At 44.2% G+C, this 24,494-nt stretch overlaps 1 protein-coding gene across 3 annotated transcripts in view; it reads right to left on the reverse strand.

The window, feature by feature from the left end:
* LOC100358013 (Golgi pH regulator) overlaps window positions 1-24,494 on the reverse strand; it is a 67,459-nt gene that overhangs the window by 28,170 nt on the left and 14,795 nt on the right. For all 3 annotated transcript variants that reach the window (XM_002715650.5, XM_051857327.2, XM_008264554.4), the window contains exons 4-7: window positions 24,076-24,182; window positions 23,554-23,655; window positions 15,883-16,003; window positions 14,509-14,589 (exon numbers count right to left, since the gene is read on the reverse strand). In XM_002715650.5, coding sequence (XP_002715696.1) covers window positions 14,509-14,589; window positions 15,883-16,003; window positions 23,554-23,655; window positions 24,076-24,182 — 411 coding nt within the window. The remainder of the gene's footprint in view (window positions 1-14,508; window positions 14,590-15,882; window positions 16,004-23,553; window positions 23,656-24,075; window positions 24,183-24,494) is intronic.

Genomic DNA, 24,494 nt, shown 5'->3' on the forward strand with positions numbered 1-24,494 from the left:
GACTGCACCCACGTAGGAGACTTCAGATCGACGCAGCTCCGGCCGTTGAGGCCAATTGGGGAGTGAACCATCGGATGGAAGCTCTCTCTCTTTTAAAGGTCTTCCTTCCGTTGGGGTTCACCCCTGAAATGGCCGCCCACGGCTAGGCGCTACACCAATCTGAAGCCTGAAGCCAGGAGCCAGGCGCCTCCTCCTGGTCTCCCATGCAGGTACAGGGCCCAAGCACTTGGGCCATCCTCCACTGCCTTCCCGGGCCACAGCAGAGAGCTGGCCTGGAAGAGGGGCAACCGGGACAGAATCCAGCGCCCTAACCGGGAGTAGAACCCGGGGTGCCGGTGCCGCAGGGGGAAGATTAGCCTAGTTGAGCTGTGGCTCTGGCCGGCCTGCCCCTTTCTCTAACTCTGACTTTCAAATAAATAAATACATCTTTACCAAAAAAAAAAAAAAAAAAAAAAAAAAAAAAAAAAAAACAGAATTTAAACCACAGTAACTTTAAAGCAGTTTTTTGAATTTTGAAAATAGTAAAGCAGCTTTTGAATCTAGGTAGGAAACAGGTAAATGGTTTTTACACAATTATATTGCACCAAAATGTTTCAAATCCTAGAAGTCTCCGGAAAAGGTTTAGCTAGAACACAAGACATTAAACATAGTACAACAATTCTTTGTTAACATACATACGTAAATATTTGAGACTCACATTGTGGGTGGCAAAAGATTTAAAATAGTTATAATTACAATAACAACTCAGAGTATAGCATCCTAGAAGTATAGCAGAGTTTCACAAACCTCTGTTTTTTTAGGTTTTAGTTTTCAGGGCTGTTAGTGAAACTGGTGCCATCTTATCTGAAGCGCCATCTTAAGCCCTGGGTGCCATCTTGGGCTCTGGCCCAGTATTCATCTTGTACAATAAGCTTCAGCCTCTCCAAAATCCAGCCTGGCTTACTAGAGGTCAGGTGACCAAATGGCCCAACCACAAGCCTCAACTCCACCCCCACCATAACAGGATTCGCTGCTCCAACTTCCTTATCCCTGCAAGGCTATAATAGGACCTGCTCTCCTGCACAGGTCCTCTTTTTATCGCTCTCTCCCTCCAGCCTCTTGGTCCCTCCTTGACAATAAACTTTTCCCTTAACTCCGGTGTTTGGTGTGTTTGTAGTTGCCTTTCATTGGTGCTGTGACTCAGATCCAGGCTCTCCTATTGACCTTGCTCTGCCCTCGGGGATGTGAGCTGCTTTGAGATCCTGGATTTCTGCCAACCACATAACTACCCCCTGGACGTCCTTCGACACCATATGCTCTGTGATTTCCAACCACACACTGGCCCTCTAAAACCCTGAAGTAAGATGGGGAATGGGAAACTCCCATTTTACCTCAGACTGTGGTTCCACATTGCTTCATCTTGAAGTCCTGGTACCAGACACCACAACCTCCAAGGACTTTACATCTCGGGCAACAGTGGGTGTGGGTGACGACCCCCACCCTCTGCTCCCTTGCTCTCCTCACTGGACTGCTGTGATCTTGGGGATGACTGCTGTGATCTTGGGGATGACTGCTATCCGCTGGTCAGATCACTCATGTCACTATGAGAGCCTCCTCATCCCACGTTCTGTCCGACTCTCCTCTCAGTTGTTTCCTTAAGAATCTTGTTCTTCTCCAGTTGGCCCTGGGTCTCAAATGCCATCACCTCATCATTCTTGGTAATCAGGTGTGGCCCATGTATGAATTTTTTTTTTTTTTTTGACAGGCAGAGTGGACAGTGAGAGAGAGAGAGACAGAGAGAAAGGTCTTCCTTTGCCGTTGGTTCACCCTCCAATGGCCGCTGCGGCCGGCGCACCACGCTGATCCGAAGCCAGGAGCCAGGTGCTTATCCTGGTCTTCCATGGGGTGCAGGGCCCAAGCACTTGGGCCATCCGCCACTGTACTCCCTGGCCACAGCAGAGAGCTGGCCTGGAAGAGGGGCAACCGGGACAGAATCCGGCGCTCCGACCAGGACTAGAACCCGGTGTGCTGGCGCCGCAAGGTGGAGGATTAGCCTAGTGAGCTGCGGCACCGGCCCCATGTATGACCTTGACAACCAGTCCAAATGGCCAACTTAATGGCATGTTTGACCCTGACGTTATCTGGGATCTCTATCACTTTATGTGAGCGTTGGGAAAGTGGGAGGAGGTTCCCTATGTCTAAGTCTTCTCCTATCTTTGTTCTAAACTTTTTTATATCTCGTGTTCTCTTAACTTTCAAAGCTCCCACTAAAAAGCCAAAACCCCTTTCTTCTACTTTTGACCCTGCAGATGAGCCCCCACCTCCAAGCCCACCACCTGATCCAGCTCTCACTGTTTTGGTGACACCTCCCCCTTCTGCCCAGGAATTTCAGGAGGTGGCATCTGTTTCTACTCCCCCTGTCTTCTAGTTGCCCTTATCTTAAAACCAGCCCTTGTCCATTCCTATTCCCCCTGCTCCCTTTGCCTTTATCTCAAACTCAGTTCTCGCCCCAACTCTTATCCCCCACATTCTGCTGAGCCTGCCTGCATGTTACCCCTAGGGGAGGTGGCGAGAACAGAGGGTACAGTCAGGATCCACATTCCTTTCTCACTTGCTGAGCTCTCACAAATGGAATAAAAACTGGTTCCTTCACCTCTAACCCAGAGTCATACATGAAGGAGTTTCAATATTTAACCCAGTCCTATGATCTGACTTTTCATGATGTCTTTATGATCCTCTCCAATATCCTCCTTCCAGAGGAGTGAAGGTGAGTTTGGGAACAGGCCCATCTCCACGCTGATGAGACTCATCAGACTGACCCTGCCCATCCCATAGGAGCAAACGCAGTTCCTGAACAGGACCCTAATTGGAATTACCACTCTTCTGACGGCATAACAGCCAGGAGTCATTTCATAACTTGCTTATTACCTGACCTCAAAAAATCTACCAGAAAGGCTGTAAATTATGATAAACTGGGAGAAGTCATTCAACATACAAAAAAAATCCTCCTGCCTTTTTATAGCACCTTACACAGACTCTCCTCCAATATACCAACCTAGACCCAGAGTCTCCTGATGGTTGTAGCCTTCTCAAGAATCATTTCTTTGCCCAGAGTTTCCCTGACATCAAAGCAAAGCTAACGTGGCTTGAGAGGAGCTCATTAACTCCACAGGCAGAAATTGTAGAGGTGGCCTTTAAAGTACACAATGGGAGGCATGAGAAAGCCCAAAAGGCCAAATTTCAAATGCTGGCCAAAGCCTTTCAACAAATTGCTGCCTCCAGCAGCCCTGCTGACCACAGGGGTCCTTCCGGGTCTGTGCTTTAAATGTGGCCAAACAGACCACTGAGCCAAAATGTGCCCCAACCCCAGGGACCCAAGAGTCCTTGTCCTGTATGTCACCAAAAGGGCCATTGGGCTGTGGACTGTCCCCTCGTCTACTGGGTAAGTAGGCCATCCACTCCACCCATGACCTGAGTTGACCTTCTAGGACTGGCAACTGAGGATTAAAGAAGCCCAGACTCCCGCCACCTGACTACGACCATCACCCCGTGGGAGCCCAGGGTAACTGTGACGGTAGCAGGTAGGCCAATTTCTTTCCTCATTATTAAGGGGGAAATTTCTCAGTCCTCATCCACTACTGGGGGCCCACCTCTGCTGCCCCAACCTCCACAGTCAGGGTGGAGGAAAAATCTTTTTCATCCTCTGGCCATTGGCCCCATCCTCCAGCCCACCTTTGCCTCCCTTCTGTTACTGCTCTCTCAGGACAATGCTCTGCCCACCTCAGGCCCCCGGCCACTGTCAACCCACGGGTATGGAACACAAGTCACCCCACGATAACAGCTCATCATCCTCCTGTACAGATTGTTTCTTTTGTCCTGGACACAGGGGCCTCTTTCTCTCTGTTGACATTTTCAGGCCACACTCTGGACTCCAGCATCTCCATTAAAGGAGACTCAAACATCCCCATCAAAACAAAGCTCACCCCAACTAGTTCCCTGCACCTTTGGCTCCTTGACTCTGGCCCATGCCTTCCTCATGATACCACAATGCCCAATGCCCCTAATAGGCAGAGGTCACCTCTCCAAACTAAAAGTCTCAGTCTTCACACCACTACTAGACTCCACCTTGATCTTTTGTCTACAACCCCACCCCTCTGATTGTCCCTAGATCTCCATCCTTCCTTCCTCTCTGCAACAGCCAAAACTGCCCCCTCTCTTCCTAAACCCTCCTCCTCTGTTCTACCACTCTCCTCCTGAGTATACAAAAATACTGATCCTGTGCCTGGGACATTCCAAACTGTTAAAACAATACATTGTACACTTCACCAAAGAGCCTTCCTCTCAGCCTCCATCCACCCTCCTTACCAGAGTGCTTGTGGTGCTCTACACCTCCCCCAACAAACAAAGTCCCCTCCTAAGACATCACCCTAAAATATTTCTTCCAGCCTATATAATTAAGACTACTGGCCCTTCAAAACAGCATGCTCTCTGGTTTAATTACTATTTTCAGACATACCTCCTTTTCCTTATTTTCAGACAATTGCCTCTTATTCTGTCATCTACCAGATTCTCCTCTTTAAAAATCTCTCTCCAACCAGAGGGGTGTCCATCTACTCTGATGGATGCTCTCCCCCATTAAACCTTACATAATGGTAAATAATAACCTCATACATAAAATTTTGTCTCAGCTGTAACTGGACATTGGGCTCAAGCATAAAAGTGTATTATCAGTAAAAAAAGGTTAGGACAGAAAGAGAATTTTAAATGAGGAAAGGACAAGGTTGATAAGAAATTATCCTAATGGCTAGTTTATTCTAGACTGAAATGTAGAGCTAAGAGGGTTTAAGTCAGTTGTAGAAGGTGTGAGAAAGTCATAGAAGGTTATAGAACAAAATTTTTTAAATACAAAAGCTATCTATTTTTTCTTTAACATACAATTAAAATCTGCCCCTCCTGTCGGTTTCTGCTTGCCTCTCATAAAAAACTCCCTTCTGGTTTGGACAACACCTTTTCTAGGTCCTCTAATAACCATCTGTCCTTTGTTTTGGACCCTGCTTGATAGATCTATTTCCTAAAGACTTAAAATAATGAGATCCTAGGTGATCATGCACAAGGAACCTCAAATGGAGTTTTTGTGAGGTGGCGCTGCAGCCCCTCAAGAAGCCACCTTCTACTGGAACCCTGTCTTGACCATGGGCCCCTCCCTATCTCACTCCCATATAACCGCATAACCTCCAAGACCTAGTGAGCCATTAGACCCTTCTTTCTCTTCCCTTTCCAGGGCCCAGATCCTACATGCTCTCCTAGTAGACTCACCCTTATCTTTCTCGCCACGTTGCAGTCTAAACCCTGCAACATCCCTCCCCCACCTTCCCTTTACAACATTACTCCCACAGGGCCACTCACAGCCAAGTTTATCTGGCCCTGAGCTCTGCTGGCAATGGTGTCTAAAGACCCAAGTCCTTCTGCCATTGATAAACCCACCTCTGAGAAATGGTGACCACCTAGCTACCTACCATTTTCAACACCAGATAAGTGCTGATCCTCTCTTATACCACTATCAGCTCTTTCTACAACTTCTGTGGGAGGAATATCAAATACATTCCTTGCCCATCAACTCCTCCCAGCTCCTTTTGGGTATTGAAGATTTACACCTCCAGGGAATCTTCTCAGGCTTCACTCCCTTTGAGATTTACACTTTTTCCACACCTTCTCTTACTGTCTCACTCCCTTTTCCATACACCATGATGAATGTCCTGATAATCTCATCTCTTCTGCTCTTTTGTGTCTGTCCTGCATCCACACTAGCCCCAGGAACACACTATGCTTGGCAGTTTCAGATTTATACCACTTCCGCTCCTGCTAAATGACACTACCTTCTGCCCCAAATGAGCTGTTCAGGCCCTATCACTCTGTACTTCAATTTCGCTCAGGCCTGCTCACATAATTGTTTTGACTGGACTAGATATATTTTATCTCTATTTGAAACACATCTGTATTATCTCTGCCTAACTAAAGCCAACACAGGCTCATGTAACGATGCTTACTGGAAAGGCTGCTCATCATGGTCCTGTAAGTATTACTGTAATGACCTAGATATGGCCTCCCAGGAAAACAACTCTCTAAGGTCCTGCTCCAAGATAAAAACACTCTGGCTTGGATGCCATAGACAAAGACCACTGAGTCCAACCCTTTTTAGCTTTCACTATAGCCGATCCCTACCTTCAGGTATGGCAAGATGGAGTCAAGGGATCCGTCACTTTATATATGGGCTCTAACGTGCAAGGTCCCCACAGAACCATAAAAATTATCAGGGCCTACACTCCGCTCCCAACAGCTCCCATAGATATGGTGGCTGATATAATAAAGGAGTCTTCTAAACACCTGTCCCAACTAATTAACCCAAACCTCCCTTAATGTGGCTGCAACTCATCAATCTGTCCCTCACCCTACTTTATCAACTACCCAATTCTACTTTATCCTCAGCCCTTTACCAACAATGCTTTATATGTATTCCCCTTTGGGAACCTCCCATTGCAGCTACCCTACTCACTAATGTTTCTGCTTCTATAAACTCCTGTATTCCCAATCCTCAGAAAATCGCCGGTCACCTTCCTCTACATTCTGGAGGACATGATGCAACATGCTCTGTTACCAGCATAATAGAACAACCCAACAAGTTTATGCCATTTAACATTCCCCGTGTCATCAATATAACAGTGACTTCCACAGCTTCCTTCTCTAGCCCACTTAGAGCTTCATTTCTTTATAATTACACCTTACACACTTGTGTCAACACTTCTGCACCCAGTCCATGTGTATTGGTAATCCTTTCCTCCCATCTAACATCATATGACTACTCAGAATTCCTTTTTTAGACCAAATCCCTCTACCTGCAAGAGACAGCAACTCTTCTCCCAGCGTTGGTTGGAATCAGCTTCATAGTCTTCCTGTCCTCAGTAGTGATTACAGCTTTGGGCCACAACTTTATCTCAATCGACTCCAAAGACAACTTTAACAGTTACAAGAGGAGGTCACTAAATCTAAATCCATTAAGACCTCAGCTGATGCCATCTGAGGTCTCCAAAGCCAAATCACCTCTCTAGCAGGTATGGTACTATAGAACAGAGGAGTTTTAGACCTTATAACAGCTAAAAAAGGGGGAAGTTGTATCCTGGGAGAACAATGTTGCTATTATGTTAATCAATACAGCCAGGTGGAAGAAAATGTTAAAACCCTCCAACAAATTGCCACATCTATTAAACAATCTGCCCTAGGGTCCAGAGAACTTCTCTCTCCCTCCCTATGGAGTCCTCTCATCACTTGGTTAATGCCATTCCTAGGACCATTGGTTGCTATTCTCACCTTGGCTTTTATACTACCTCGTCTGTTTAAGTGCTTACAGGAAGTGATAATAAAACAAACTGAAGCCTTCACCACTGGGCTGTCAACCAAATGCTACCACAGGGGTATACTCAGCCCCTCACCCAGGAGGATCACAACTTGAGATGTTGTCACCAACTGGTGGAGAGTGACCCGTCGCCCCATGTCAGCAGGAAGTAGCTCTAGAAGACAGATCATCGTCCCTCCACCCCTCCTGGGCTTTTCAGGCCAATGTAATCCCATACAACACTTGCTTTAGAAAAAACAGAAGGGGGAATGTTAGTGAAACTGGTGCAATCTTACCAGAGGCACCATCTTCAGTCCTGGGCACCATCTTGGGCTCTGGCCCAGTCACCATCTTGTACAATAAGTTTCTGCCTCTCCAAAATCCAGCCTTGATTACTAGAAGTCAGGTGACTTAATAGCCCAACCAAAAGAGTCAACTCCGCTCCTACCCTAATGGGATTCGCTGTTCCCACTTCCTTATCCCTGCAAGGCTATAACAAGACCTGCTTTCCTGCACAGGTCCTCTTTTTTCCACTCTCTCCCTCTAGCTTGTCTGTCTGCACCCGCTCTCTCCCTGTCGGCAATAAATTTCTCCTTTAACTCTGGTGTTTGGTGTGTTTTGTGGTGGCCTTTCAAGGGCAGTGACAGAGAGCTCTATAGTTTAACAAGGCATATGCTGACAAGTGGAGAACGGAAGAATCTTAAATAGGTGGGCAGAGAAACTTCTATAATTCAGCAAACAAGAAAATGTGAATGCTTTGAGTTAGAGCAGCCAGGGTGCCCAGCCTTGCCAATCTAGGAGAAAATTTAAAGGGGAGATTATAGGGAGTCCCTGCAGGGAGTCTGGTAGGTTAAAAACAAAACAAAATAAAACACAGCAGTTTGAAAGAGCCCTGTTTGGATGAGGTCTTTTCAAAATGGTGACTAATGGTGACTAAGGAGGTAAGGAAAATGAGATATGTATCATCTTTAGTAATGAGGGTCGACTGAGACTAGGTGCTGGGCTGTGGTGAACAGATGTGATATCCTTCCCCTCAAACACTTCTTGAGGATTGAGACAGGATTGAGACAAAAGGGAGGGGGTAGTGAACCCTCCGTGGGCATTTCAGGCAAGGCAAAGTCAGGAGGGCCTAGGTGGAGAGAATAACTAGGCCTAAGCCTCTTTTAAGGTACTCCTGCATGAGTGTAGCTTAGAGGCTTTGGCTGAAACACACCTTGAGGTTGTGTACTACGCCTCTTAGTCCGTTCCAGGTCTCAGGCTTTAATGGATACCACCTCTGACGGGGAAAGGAGGCTGAGTCTGGATAGGGGCCAGCACTGTGGTATACTAGGTTGAGCCTCTGCCTGTGGCACTGGCAGCCCACATAGGCACCGGTGAGTGTCCTAGCTGCTCCCCTGGTGATCTAGCTCTCTGCTAATGGCCTGGGAAATCAGAAGATGGCCCAAGAGCTGGGCCCCTGCACCCACATGGGAGACCCAGAAGCAGCTCCTGGCTCCAGACCATTGCAGCCATTTGGGGAGTGAACCAGCAGATGGAAGAACTTTCTTTCTGTCTCTCCCTCTCTCTGTAACTCTTTCCCTCAAATAAATAAATCTTAAAAAAAAAAAAAAATCTGGACAGGCTGAGCAGTTATAGCCTGACTAAATTTTCCCTGCACACTCCAAACTTTGAGATTAATGTCTATCTCTGTCAGAGGGAGGCAAAGTCTCTTGTGCTCCTATAAGAACATCTGGGACAGGAGATCTTTACCTAGTAAAGGTGCTGGGCTCTCTGGTATGATCAAAAAGGAGTAAACATTAGATCATTCCAGACTCGGCTCAAAGGCTGGGTGAAATATCTAACTTTGGTTGGGGTGGGGCAACTCCTGAGACACTCTTTATGGTCACTATATGAGAGGGCTGGCAAAGCTAGAGCAAAGAACAGAAAGTTGCTCTCCGGTGTCCAGAGGAAATGTATAGGCTTTCCTTCCACCGTGAGACCCACCTAGGGCTCCTGGGTGCTAATCTGATGCGTCACTGGATCCTGTCAGAAGAGCCCTGGGCCCCTTCAGTCCCAATGTGGGAGGTCTATCGGAAATGCCTGACCCTGGAGTTCTTGGCCTTCAGGGGCAGTCATATCTCCAAAGATCTCTGCAGACAGAACATGGCCCGGGGGGTGGTGGTCATTTATGATAGTCCTTGGCAAAGTGTCCACTGCCTTTGCAGCGAAGGCACTTGGGAGGTCTCTGGGGTCTCACTGGAGCTGAGACATCATCAGGAGTGCACCCTCCTCTTATCCTTCATCTCTTGGGTCCCCTCCCGATCTCTTATAAAAGACCACAGTGGCCACCTTTGAGAGGTTGTCCAGGGTGCTCTCAGATCCCACTGCAAATCTCTGGAGCTTTTTCCCAATGTCTAGGGATGACTATTAGGAATCTTTTAAAACTGCCTGTCTTTCTACGGAATCAGGATCTAATGGGGGTATATTTCTTTAAAAAGTCTCCCTCAAATGTTCTAAGAAAGTGGGGGAGGGTGGTTGATTTTCCTATGGCCCCTATCAAGGATAGTTTAGCACAGAGAAAGCCTGGACGTAAGGAACCTAAACCCACTCAGGCTAACCTTCTTCATCCTCTAGTTTGTAACCAGGCCAGGTAGCAGTGCAGAAAAAGATCAGGCATTTTTTCTTTAAGCTCTGGGGTCAAAAGAATCTTAAAGTCTAAGGATGCATCCCAAAAGAATGCCTAATGTAGATGGTTTGCTTCCCAGCTAGAATGAGAAGATAAATGCAGAAGCATCCCTCAGTTCTTATCTCTCTTGAGTTTGAGACAATTCTCAAAACTCTCACTGCCTGTGGCATCCAGACATGCACTGAAGCCCACGAGGAAGGGAGGAAGGTGAGGGTGGGATTAGCACTCTTACTCAAGCTCACTCAGCCTACCATGCCTGTGACCCAGGATATGTATTTGTCATATATTTTTCAGCACAGCATACACAGAATGATTAGTTCTCTACTGGAACTGATCATCTTTTTTTATTATTAAAAACTTTTATTTAATAAATATAAATTTCGAAAGTAACTTTTGGATTATAGAGGCTTTTCCTCCCATAACCACCCTCCCACCCGCAAACCATGCCATCTCCCACTCCCTCTCCCATCCCATTCTTCATTAGGATTCATTTTTATTATCTTTATATACAGAAGATCAACTTAGTATATACTAAGTAAAGATTTCAACAGATTGCACCCACACAGACACACAAAGTACTGTTTGAAGACTATTTTTACCATTAATTTGCATAGTGCAACACATTAAGGACAGAGATCCTACATGGGGAGTAAGTGCACAGTGACTCCTGTTGTTGATTTAACAACTGACACTCTTATTTATGATGTCAGTAATCCCCCAAGGCTCTTGTAATGAGCTGCCAAGGCTATGGAAGCCTCTTGAGTTCACAAGCTCTGACCTTATTTAGACAAGGCCATAATCAAAGTGGAAGTTCTCTTCTCCCTTCAGAGAAAGGTACCTCCTTCCTTGATGGCCCATTCTTTCCACTAGGATCTCACTCACAGAGATCTTTCAATTTGGTCATTTTTTTGCCACAGTGTCTTGGCTTTCCATGCCTGAGAAACTCAGAACTGAGCATCTTGTTTGGTCAAATATATACCATCACTTTGCTCTCTTATATGAAGAAACACAGCTGTTCTATGCCTCTTAACCTTGAGTCCTATCCAATGGGTTTGATTTCCATAATGAACCTTCACAATAGCCTTAGCAAAGGTGTTTTGAGCTAGAGTTTGGAGAGAGGGTACCAGTCCTGGCTACCACTTAGGCTGGTGACTAGGCAGGTGAAGGGATAAAGAAACATTGTGGGGGAATAAAAATCCTCCCCAGTTAGCTTCCTCTGAGGTATGGGCTTTAAAGGAGGGACCCAACAGAGGGGACCTAAAAGAGGGAGACCTGAGAAGGAAGGTAGGGGATACCACAGACATGCTAGAGGACCTGTTTCCACAAGTTCAGGTCATGCGGGGATCTATACTCGATGCAAAGTCTAGATGGAAAAGCTGTCTATCTGCAAGAGATAATTAAACCCTGATCCAGAACTAAGGAGATATCTAGGAAATACTAGCTAATGGGACCAGAAAAACTCAGGTTTATAGGAATTAAGGAGATTTAGTGAGGTAAGGAGAGCATTTAGAGCATGACAAGCAGAGAAAGAGACAAAGATCTTGTCAGGGTCAGGGATAAAGAAAAGATTCTTGAGGCAAGGAGCCTGGAGCCCATGGCCTCACTCCAAACTGCACCCAGTCTCACTGACAAATTGATCCCCAAAGAAGGAAGAGGAGAATGCAGTTTTCGGCCCAACACACTAACAGGCTGATGGAGTCTGGTGTCTAGTCAAGGAGCCTTTGAAAAGAACCAGAGTGGCCCTGGCCTGAATTTGGAAGTTACTCCAAGACCTTCTCCCAGGCATACATGATATGCCAATCCCCACGAAAGGAAACTAAGTTGGACAGGGCCAACATTCCCAGAGCTGAGACGAGAAGTAACGAAAGGTGGAGCCTTCAACGTTCATGAGAACTCCAGAAAGGTGGGTAACAAGCACTGGAGTCTGAGGTAAAGCATGGAGTCACTGGGGCACGGAGCCCATGGCCTCACTCCAAACTGTGCCATATCTCAGTGGTGCTGTTTCCTGCAAAGTGCACTTCACAGTCCAGTGCCCATGTGGGCAGGTTGAGGACTGGGGTCCAGCCAAGAAATTTTTGGAAAACACTGGGGTGTGCCCTAGCCAAAATTTTACAGTCATCTTAGGGCCTTTTCCCATCCCTTGCTAAGGGCCATCCACACTAGAGAGGTTAGAACAGTCTCAGCTCCAGGGGATTGTTTCAACCTCATCAGGAAGTCTAACCCTTGAGTCTTAAGTCTGGCAGCTGTGTTAACTGCTTTTAACTGGCTGTCAGGGACCCAGTGTTCTTGAGTGAGAATTACTACGGAGAATGAGGCTCTCCGAGAGACAGAAGCAAGAGCAAGTTGCATTCTCACCCATCCGGCGAGGTGATCCAACACTGGCTAGAGTCAAATTTGAACTGGATCTGAGTCACAGCGCCAAGCAGTTACAAGTAAAATGGTGACCCTCGGTTCCTGCCTCACGTAGAATTTCCATGCGGACAAGACAATGAACAAAGCAAGATTTACTGAAGCCAGAAATCTCCTGCCACAGTAGCCAGTAGGGGGGTTCCAAGAGAGGAAGACCCCAGAAATTGGGGAACACAATTTGGAGAACAATCAAAGGGTGGGGATAAAACCCATCAGAGGCAGGAATTATAATCCTGCATACCCTGCTCATGGTAAAACAAAAAAGCCATCAGAAAGGTAGGATAGGTAACTTTTTTCTATTCTCATTTTAAAACCAGAAATTCAGAAGGTTGGGATGGGCACTTCTGTCTTACTAATGGCAGCATACATCTTGTCTACTCTTAAAGGGACTCTCCTTTTCTCATTCCAACAGGGCCCTGACCTAACTGCCTATTAGTTTATCTATCTCCTCACAATACTTCTGAGGGCCACTCAAATTAATAAGACCTATTATATAACCAAAAACCATCTCTGACCTGACTAGACAGGGTCTTTTTTGTTTGTTTGTTTTGAAAGATTTATTTATTCTTATTTGAAAGTCAGAGTTATAGAGACAGAGGAAAAGTGTGTGAGAGAGAGAATCTTCCATCTGCTGGTTCACTCCCCAAATGGCCACATCAGCCAGGATTGGGTCTAAGCTAGGCAGAAGCCAGGAGTCAGAAGCTTCATGGAGATCTCATACATGGGTTCAGGGGCCCAGGGACTTGGGCCATCTTTCACCGTTTTCCCGGATGCATTAGCAAAAAGCTGAATCAGAAGTGGAGCAGCTGGACTCAAACTGGTGTCCTTATGGGATGGTGGAGTTGCAGGTGGTGGCTAAGCCTGCTACACCACAACATCAGCTCCAACAGAGTCTTACAGGGGAACTGGGCTATAGTGTTTATAGGTCAGAGCCAATTCCCAATCACAACTAGTATGAAGTAGCTTAAACTATATATCCACACTTGACATGGGTCATGATGGCATTTTTATATATTCATCTCTTTATATGAGTAAAAGGAATAAAGTACAAGGGAGAATAACCTTAGGAATCAAAATGGTACTGCTCCCAAATAATTCTCTCTCATGAATAATGCTGCTCTAGTTATATTTTTAAAAATCTGCATTTATATACATTCAAAATAAACCATCTATAATGAATGTAGATAAGACAAATGTATATTTATTGTGTGGCTACCTTTGATACCCCAGTAAAGACAGAGAAATAGGGAAATACTTGTACAATTCAAAATCTTTATGTTACTATTTACATATGTGTAATCATAATTTTGTCGAAGATTCAGACTAATTCTTACCTTCATGAAGGTAAGAAATAATTATCTTATTCATCATTCTGTCACCAGCATCTAGTAACAGGGCCTGGCATAAATTAGGTTTTCTAAAATTTTTAAATGAATGAATAAAAAGGTAAAAGATGAAAAACAAATGACTGTCCTGCAAAGATCATTAATAAATTCAGTAGTTATACTTCACTAAGTGTGGGTTCACCATTCTAAGGACTATAACATTATTATCTTTACTTCACAGACGAGGAAACCAAAGCAGATGCATAAAGTGTCTAGTTCAAGGTCACATTGCAAGGTATATACCAATGATTCAAATTCAGATACTCTGATTTCAGAGCCTATGCTTTCATCCACTGTGATACAATTATATGAAATGCCACCTTGAAAACGTACATTTAAAAAATACTTCTAAATACTGAAATGACTATTAAAAGAATTGAAATGTTTTGAGTAGTTGGAGAAAAGAAGTTGAAAAGATCTAAGACAAGCATGAAAAAATTTGCGAAACTGTAGGACAATAGACTTAAAATATTCATCTTCCAAATGTAAAAGCTATTCTAACAATTTAAATTGTTAACTTTAATATTTAAGTTCAGGAAATAAGGTTGAATTCCAGAAGTCTAGACACTGAATCTTCAATGGTACTTTACCTAAGAAATTTTCTGAGAGCATCAATTCATAGCTGAATTTTCTTGTTGAGAATTTCTAACAGTCCAAGTTTTTTCATGTGCAGGGCTTACCTTTTCTTTTTGCTTATGATCATATCCATGGTTTGGAGCAGTCGTCGCTCCAGGGCTAGAATATCTGTGTCAGTCACATTCCTACAAGAAGTATAAACTGTTAATGCTTTGAGATTCCATCCTTGGGTATAATACAAAGCATCTGAAAAAACATATACACTTCACTTGTTCCCTGGTAATTTAAGGACCTGTCTTTTTCTAGAAAATATTAAAGTTATTATACTAAACTAGAACAATTTTGTTGCTAAAATTTTTGTAAGATCTCAGGGCAGTGGCAAGTATATAGCTCTCTTACAGTCTTTCTTAGCCTTGATTTAGTAACATTTAGGATATATGTTAAAGCACTCTTCTTTTTAAATAAGATTTATTTATTTACTTGAAAGTCAGAGTTACAGAGAGAGAGAAGGAGAGACAGAGAAAGAGAGAGAGAGGTCTTCCATCTGCTGGTTCACTCTCCAGGTGGCTGCAACAGCCAGAGCTGCACCGATCCAAAGCCAGGAGCTTCTTCCAGGTCTCCCATGCAGGTGCAGGGGCCCAAGGGTTTGGGCCATCTTCTACTGCTTTCCCAGGCCACAGCAGAGAGCTGGATTGGAAGTGGAGCAGCTGGGACTCGAACTGGTGCGCATACGGGATGTTGGCACTGCAGGCAGCAGCTTTACCCGCTATACCAAAGTGCCGGCCCTAGCACTTTTTTAAAAAAAGATTTCTTTCTTTCTTTCCTTGTTTCTTTCTTTCATTCCTTCCTTCCCCTCTCTCCCTTCCTTCCTTCCTTGTGGTGGCTTTACCTGCTACGCCATCACACCAGTATTCTTTCATTCTGCTTCTACAAGGAACAGATTTACTGAAGTTGGGAGTAATACATAATGCCATCCACTAAAAATGTGCCTTGAAAAAGTATGCTTGTGGTGTTGCCATTTCAATGAGGACTGGCATTTAGCCTGACCATTAAGATGCCTAAATTCCATATTGGAGTATCTGGGTTCAACACCTGTTGCCAGCTCCTAACCCCAGCCTTCTTGCTAATGCAAATCCTACAAAGCAGCAATAAAGGCTCAAGTAATTGGGTTCCTGCCACCCACTGGGAGACTTGGACTGAGTTTCTGTTTCCCAGTTTTGGTCAGGCCCATTCCTGGCACTTGCACGCATTTTGGGGAGTAGACCAGTAGATGGAAGATCTCTCTTAGAAAAAAAAGTAGGACAAATAACAAGGAGAAGTAATGGAAGTGACAAATAGATAAGACATTTATAGAGATTCCTAGGTGAACAGCCATAGGGACAGAGAAGAAACAAATATGTAAGTAAATATTAAAGATGTGTGTGTGATATGACATACATATAGTCAAGAGTGAGGAAAAGGAACAAAGTGTTCATTACCTGAGGAAGTAGGACATGTAAGTATACGGGCAGTTGACAGCACCAAATCCAGACAGCAGAGCCATGAGAGTCACTCCGATCACACCAACCCGGCTGATGAGCTGTTCTATGGATAAGATCCCTAAAAACATCAAAGAACATTAATGCCAGGTAATACAGATAAAACGGCTCTCATCCGTACAGCAAAGGGAAAGACTGAAAACATCAACCATTACATATACCTTAACTTAGCCAAATTTTAGTTATTAATTTGGAATCTATAAGTCTATAAAACTCTACTGATTATCTTCCTATCCCATAGGACTTGTGTCATCTCTTTTATTGGGTGATGATAATAGTTAAAAAAAAACTGTAAATAAAAAATAAAATATTTTTATTAAAAGTTTTGGTAAATAAAGTGAGGAAATTAAATGTTTTAGGAAGGCATCAATAGCAGATAGCACTATGCTAGTTACCTTTGATACATGTATTTCCCTGTTGCCATACTTTTAAGATTATATCTTATCCCTTTTTTCATTCAATAAACACATTATACATATAATAAACAGGCTGAATTTACAGATGAATGAACAATTCAAAGAAAAATAGTTTCAGATTATCAGTTGTATTCTACTTTTCAATTGCTATCATTTGAGAATGCTAAAAATTAACTGAAGAGTCAAAATAAATGCTCCTGGGTGATATATTTGGAATGAGAAAGGATTGCTGAAGAATAACTCAGGAAGTTTGGTACCACGGAAAAAAATTAATTTTAGTTTGTTTTCACTTCCTATTACCAGGACAGAATTCACTTCAGCCATTCACTCCCAAGGTCCAAATGCATTCAGCTGCGGTTAGTGAATTCTGTCAGCTTTGAAATGAAAATTCCAATGTTCCATTTCTGATCACTGCCCTCTGCTTCTAGTCTTCAAGGTCTCTTGTTCTTTTATTTCCACTACACGCATTGTAGAGTTCAGTGCCCTCTCTGGCCTGTAGTCTTTTGCTTCCTCCCCTCCTTCACCTAGCTTGGGCCCTAAGCTTACTTGCTTCAACCTCTCTCAGCAGGACCCTCAATCCCCTACTCTCCTCTTGCTGAGGCACTGATCCTACAAACCCCTAACCCTTTGCCCATGCCCAAGTTATCTAAAATTGCTAGAACACATTCTGATATTGGTGCATCACAGATTTATGGTCTACAGTATCAACAGAGCTCACCCAACACTGAATAAACCTTACCTGGTTCCTGGCAGCCATCTCTCTCTATTCTCCTCAGCACCTACTCTTAAATTCATTTAATCCACCTTTATCCATCTCCTTAGCCAATGCCCTTACTAAGAAAGACATAGGGGCCGACACTGTGGTGTAGTGGGTAAAGCCACTGCCTGCAGTGCTGGCATCCCATATGGCGCTGGTTCGAATCCCAGCTGCTCCACTACTGATCCAGCTCTCTGCTATGGCCTGGGAAAGCAGTAGAAACTGGCCCAAGTCCTTAGGCCCCTGCACCTGTGTGGAAGACTGGGAAGAAGCACTTAGCTCCTGGCTTTAGACTGTTACAGCTTGGGCCGTTGCAGCCATCTGGGAAGTGAACCAGCAGATGGAAGACCTTGTTCTCTCTCTCTGTAACTCTTTCAAATAAATAAATATTCTTTTAAAAAAAGGCAGACACGGGCCAGCGCCGCGGCTCACTAGGCTAATCCTCCGCCTTGCGGCGCCGGCACACCGGGTTCTAGTCCCGGTCGGGGCGTCGGATTCTGTCCCGGTTGCCCCTCTTCCAGGCCAGCCCTCTGCTGTGGCCCGGGAGTGCAGTGGAGGATGGCCCAGGTGCTTGGGCCCTGCACCCCATGGGAGACCAGGAAAAGCACCTGGCTCCTGGCTCCTGCCATCGGATCAGCGCGGTGCGCCGGCCGCAGCGGCCATTGGAGGGTGAACCAACGGCAAAGGAAGACCTTTCTCTCTGTCTCTCTCACTGTCCACTCTGCCTGTCAAAAAAAAAAAAAAAAAAAAAAAGGCAGCCACAAACTATCTTCACTCTAGTATAAATATATACATCTGCAATCATCCTCCTAATTTTTTTTTTTTTAAGATTTATTTATTGGGGCCGGCGCTGTGGCTCAACGTATTAAAACCCTGGCCTGAAGTGCCAGTATCCCATATGGGCAGCTAGTCCCAGCTGCTCCTCTTCCGATTCAGCTCTCTGGTATGGCTTGGGAATGCAGTAGAAGATGGCTCAAATCCTTGGGCCCGTGCACCCATGTGGGAGACCCAGAAGCTCCTGGCTCTTGGTTTCTGATCAGCTCAGCTCCAGCTGTGTGGCCATCTGGGGAGTGAACCAGAGGATGGAAGACCTCTCTGTCTCTACCTCTCTCTGTTACTCTTTCATATAAATAAAATAAATATTTATGAAAAAAGATTTATTTGAAAGACAGAGTTACAGAGGGAGAGGAGAGGCAGAGAGAGAGAGGTCTTCCACCTGCTGGTTCACTCCCCAATTGGTTGCAAATGGCCAGAGCTGTGCTGATCCGAAGCCAGGAGCCAGGAGCTTCTTCCAGGCCTCCCATGTGGGTGCAGGGGCTGACCAAGCATTTGGGCCATCTTCTACTACTTTCCCAGGCCATAGCGGAGAGCTGGATTAGAAGTGGAGCAGCCAAGACATGAACGGAAGCCCATATGGGATGCTGGCACTGCAGGTGGCGGCTTTACCGACTATACCATAGAGCCGGCCCCCGTCCTCCCAATTTGTCTCCTTCAGAAAAAGATGGTGTCCAAAGTTAGGACTTGTCTATTTGTGCTGTGGGTCCTATTCAATTCCCTCTACCTTCTCCAGACTGTTGTTCCATCATTTGCCTCTCTCTCCTGTTTTCAATCTTTTTTGCTAGTTCTTTCCCTTCAGCTTTAAATCTCTTTCCCAAAGAAAAAGTCTGCTCTTGGTTTTGAATTTACCTTTGGTTATCAATCTCTATCTACTTCCCCATTAATAGTCAAGCTTCTTGAAAGAAGCCGCCCACCCACGTGGGAGACCCAGAAGAAGATCCTGGCTTTGGATCGGCACAGCTCCAGCCGTGGCGGCCAGTTGGGGAGTGAACCTACAGATGGAAGGCCTCTTTCTCTCTGCCTCTTCTCTATGTAACTCTTTCAAATAAATAAATAAATCCTTAAAAAAAAAAAAAAAAAGGAAACCTACACTTACTGTCACCTCTTCCTCACCTCCAGTTTATCCCTCAATTGGTTGCAATCCAGCTTTCCTTTCATCCTTTGACACTGGATGAAATTGCTCTAATTGTAATGGTAATATAATAGGTAACATTCATCAAGCATCTACTATGTTACAGGCACCATTCTAAGCATTTTATTTGTACTAACTCATCTAATCCTCATACCACCACAATGAGACAGCCATTATTGAAAACTGAATTGTACAGATGAGGAAACAGACAGGTTAAATAATTTAAATCAAGGAAACACAACTGATAAGTGGAAGAGTCAGAGTTCAAGTCCAGCATAGCTCCACAGTGCCCTTAACTATTACTGCACTAGGGTTATCAATTTTATCCTGGTTACAAAATTCAACGACATTTTCCAATCATCATTTTTTAAAAATTATTTATTTATTTGAAAGGAAGAGAGAGAGAGAGAAAGAGAGGGAGGGAGGGGGAGAGGGAGAGGGAGAGGGAGGGGGAGGGGGAGGGGGAGGGGGAGGGGGAGGGGGAGGGGGAGGGGGAGAGGGAGAGGGAGAGGGAGGGGGAGGGGGAGAGGGAGAGGGAGAGGGAGAGGGAGAGGGAGAGGGAGAGGGAGGGACAGATAGAAAGACCTATCTGTTGTTTCACTCCTCAAATGGACACAACAGTTGGGACTAGCCAGATTGAAGCCAGGAGCCTAGTACTCCATCTGGGTCTCATGCAAGTGGGTGGCAGGAGCCCAAGTAATTGGCTATCTTCTGCTGCTTTCCCAGGTGCATTAGCAGGGAGCTGGATTAGAGACAGAACAGCTGGGACTTGAACTGGTGCTCATATAGGATGCTGACATTGCAGGTGGCAGCTTAACCTGCTGTGCCACAACGCTGGACCCTCCAGTCATTATTTCATTGGTTCTTTCATGACACTGAATTTTTCCTGTTTGAAAACACTTTCCCTTCTTGGCATCCACATTACCATTTTTCCTTTAATTTCTCTTGTTACTTTTTCTTGGTATCTTCTTGCACTCCACAGGCAAGAATTGTCTCTTTTATTTCAGTTTGTATATTGTCCCTTGGGCAATTACACCCATTCCCCCAGTGTCATCTAGTAGCATCTGGTTGATAATTTTTCAGATTCCTGGAGTCACATCCCCAAGGGTTGATGCATCCATACCTTTTTCCTAAGCACTTGCCTTGTGTATCCAATTGCTTGTTGAATTTCACCTGGATGTGCACAGGCAACTCAAATTCAACAAATCCCAAACTGAAATTATCTTCCTTCTCAACTTGTTCCTTCCTCTGCATTACCTATCTTAGAAAATGGCATCATAAACTATCTGGACATCAAAGTAAAAAAACAAAAACTCTAGAACTATTCTCCATCGTAACCTCCCTCCCCTTGAATATACGAAGGTCTTTCTACCTCAGGGCTTTGTGTGCAGTCTTCTTGTGCCGTCTTGCTGTGTTTTTGGTCTATCCTTAAATTTCAGGTTTTTAAAAGTGAGATTTATAACTCCCTCACAAAGGTTCTAATTCTAATCACCTGCACTAAATCTGATATCCTTCTTGTGCAGCATTCTCTATTACAACAACCTGTTCACTTCTTGACAACAATGATTATTAATGGCAATTACTTAGAATATTTACCTCTTTATTGCTTAGTCTCACTCAAAACAGTTATTTTTTTTCTTTTAAGATTTATTATTTATTTGAAAGGCAGAGTCACAGAGACAGACAGAGATCTTCCTTCTGCCGGTTCACTCCCCAAATGGCTGCCAACAGCTAGGACTGAGTCAGGCTGAAGCCAGGAGCCTCCTCTGGGTCCCCAGTGTGGATGCAGGGACCCAAGCACTTGGGCCACCCTCCGCTGCCTTCTCAGGTACATCAGCACAGAGCTGGATCAGAAGCAGTGCCAACATGGGAAGCTGGTGCCGCAGCCTGGGCCTTAACCTGCTGAGCCACAGCGCAGGGCCCCACAACAAAGTTTCAGGAGTGTAGAAACCAAGTTTATCTTATTTTTGGTCTGTCTCTAGCAACTAAAGATACTCAGTAAATACTTGCAGAATGCTAAGTGAATGAATAAATCCTCATCCGGATTATGTTGATTCTACTTTCCATGTATCTCTTGAAAACAAAACAGATTAATGAGAGAGGTTTTCAAAAAGCTCATAGAAAATGCATACTATGAAAAAATTGTGTATGGATTACAAATTTTTGCACCAAAATAATCTTATCTTTAACCCAATTTTCCATAAACTCTTTGAAATGCCCATTGTACAGGTTTCTGAAAACAAAAAAAGCACAGAAAAAAAACCCAAACCCCTTTATTTTCATTCCCTTTAACCTGGTGCCCTTTCATTAAATGACTTTCTTCAAGAAAGTATCTGCCTAATCCAAGCATTTCTATGAAGAAAGAGTTGGTCACTTCCAAGCTTGTTTACCAGTTGATAAATGGTAAGCCAGATGAACAGGCAACTCGCAGGCCAGCTCCCCATTGCCACTGCTCACACAGGCTCCATCTAGCCCCTTTGATGTCTTTTCTTAAGGCTCTCTTACTCCTGCCCACCAGAGAATGTCTTCCAGCCTCCTGAGACTCAAGCATTGCAGGAATATTTTAATAATTTTTTTTCAGTACAGGTAAGGATGAGGTCTTACAGTTTTTGAGGTCTTCACAGATATTAATAAACCATATAAGTTACTGGGAAAGTCCTGGCCAAGAAGGCAGTCTAAATCGGGCTACTTCTCAGTTACTGCCTAAACTTTCCTCCTTCTCATTTCTCTGAGAGGGCTAATTAAATTAAGACATCTCAACATTCAGGCATAAAACTCAAATGCCTATTTATTGAAGCATGAAGAAAAGACTAAAATTGAAAATATCTCCCTAGCTTTTCTAGTTCAAAGTTCTTTTAAAAATACCTGTATAGGGCCGGTGCCACGGCTCAATAGGCTAATCCTCCGCCTGCAGTGCCGGCACACCGGGGTTCTAGTCCCAGTCGGGGCGCCAGATTCTGTCCCGGTTTTCCCTCTTCCAGGCCAGCTCTCTGCTGTGGCCTGGGAGGGCAGTGGAGGATGGTCTAAGTGCTTGGGCCCTGCACCCGCATGGGAGACCAGGAGAAGCACCTGGCTCCTGGCTTTGGATCAGCGTGGTGCGCTGGCCGCAGCGGCCATTGGAGAGTGAACCAACGGTAAAGGAAGACCAATATCTGTATACATTTGGAAAAAAAAGATGGATGAAAGATACAATAGACGTCTTCACATTCCCTCTGGCTTGGCCTGGCTGCATAGAGATTAGGGCTCTGCCCAACTTCTTGCAATAAATGAATTTATTCTTCAGAGAAAAGACACTGACTTTTGGAAAGCTTTTCTTAATACACTAATTGTAAAGGTTTTAATGTCAACTCTTTTCCCAAAATACATATATACTACCTAAAGAGAACTTTTATCATCACATAAGTAGTGGTCACAGACTCCTTTGGGAATCTGATAAAAACTTGAGGGGCTGGCGCTGTGGCATAGAAGGTAAAGCCGCCACCTTGCAGTGCCGGCATCCCATGTGGGTGTCAGTTCGAGTCCCAGTTGCTCTACTTCTGATCCAGCTCTCTGCTATGGCCTGGGAAGGTGGTAGAGGATGGCCCAAGTCCTTGGGCCCCTGCACTTGCATGGGAGACCTGGGGGGGAGGCTCTTAGCTCCTGGCTTCAGATCAGCCCAGCTCTGGCCATTGTGGCCAAGTGGGGAGTGAACCAGCAGATGGAAGACCCCACCCCTCCGCCTTTCCTTCTCTGTGTAACTTTCAAATAAATAAAATAAATCTTAAAAAAAAAAAAAAAAAAAACTTGTTGAAAACTCACCTCCAAATACACATACAAATATACTCCCATAATTCTGTGTACAATACCAGGAGATTGAAGTTAAGAACCCCTTTCTCTGTCCCTTAAACTCTTGAAGTTTATTCACTAAACTAAGGTCCAAAACTCCATACTCTGGAATGATGGAAGTCTGTCCCCAAACCAGCATTTGGTATCTCTTAGGGTCAAAGAGAGAATTTGGTTTCAAAATCAGAAATTTTATTGATAAATAACTTGGCTATATTTCCAACAGTCAGAAGTTTTAAACATTAATTCTTTTTGTTCAAAATAGAAAATCAAGGGTCTGGCGCTGTGGTGTATCAGGTAAAGCTGCTGCCAGCAGTGCTGGTATTCCCTATGGGCACCCATTCAAGTCCCAGCTGCTCATCTCCCGATCCAGTTCTTTGCTATGGCCTGGGAAAGCAGCAGAGGATGGCCCAAGTGTTTGGGCCCCTACATACAAGTGGGAGACCCAGAAGAAGTTCCTGGATCCTGGCTTCAGATCAACCCAGTTCTGGGTGCTTCAGCCATTTGGGGAGTGAACCAGTGGATGGAAGACCTTTCTCTTTGTCTCTCCCTCTCTGTCTGTAACTCTACCTCTCAAATAAATAAATCTTAAAAGAAAGAAAATCAAATTCTGTGCCTACTCTCCCCTACTTCCAATGTACACTCACCATGTTTTGGGCTGAGAATGGGAAATGGATCTCCTAGTTTCCAGAAGAAATACATAAAGGTCAACCATAGGAGACAGGAAAAAAGTAGTCGCTGTTTATGCACTGCAATAGAGGAGACAAGACTGTTAGGGAAAATAAATACATGGTAAAGACCTTTTTCTACTTAAAAATATGAATGCATGCTAATTAACATTTAACTGGCTAGTTTATCTGGCAAGTGAGTGATGGAACAATACAGTTTTCAGTGAAAGCATTCTTAACACACCATAAGAGAAACTTGGTTGAAATTAAGATGTATATGGAGTTAATAGAAATATTATAGTGGAAATAAATAAATTGTGGTAGGAAAAATAATCAAATCATTAATTCTACATTTATTTTGTGACCTTTCTAAAATGTTGTAAGGTAGTTCCTGATAGCAGTAACCACTGAGAATACCATAGAAATGAAGGCCTTCATAATCTCAATCCCCAAGAATAATCATCTCCATTTACGTGCTGAGAGAGAGGCTATAATACTCACATAGTCGGATGTTGCTCACGATAAAATAGCCAATGTAAAAAGGCACCATGAAAACCAGGATCAGCAGAATTACACACAGGTTCATTTTCCAGTGAAAATAACGGGAGCTGAAATCAATGTTAAAGAGTATCACTGGAAGTGGGAACAGAAAACCAACTTTCATCCTCTTTAGTCTTCCAAAGGACTCTTACTCTATGAATTCAATTGTGCATTAGCACAATACTATTAGCATCTACTCACTTGTAAAGATTTCTGAAAAGTTATATATAACAATTTTAACCTAAGAATTTCACTAATTAAAAGAAAGTAAGAATTATTAATGCTTTAGCTATATTAATGCTTTAGCTATATTCTTAGGCAATGTGTACCCTAACATTTATCAACATATTTTTTATTGGCAGAATGGATTGGTTACACTT

Source organism: Oryctolagus cuniculus, chromosome 7, assembly GCF_964237555.1.
Source record: "Oryctolagus cuniculus chromosome 7, mOryCun1.1, whole genome shotgun sequence".
NCBI classification, from domain to species: Eukaryota; Metazoa; Chordata; class Mammalia; order Lagomorpha; family Leporidae; genus Oryctolagus; species Oryctolagus cuniculus.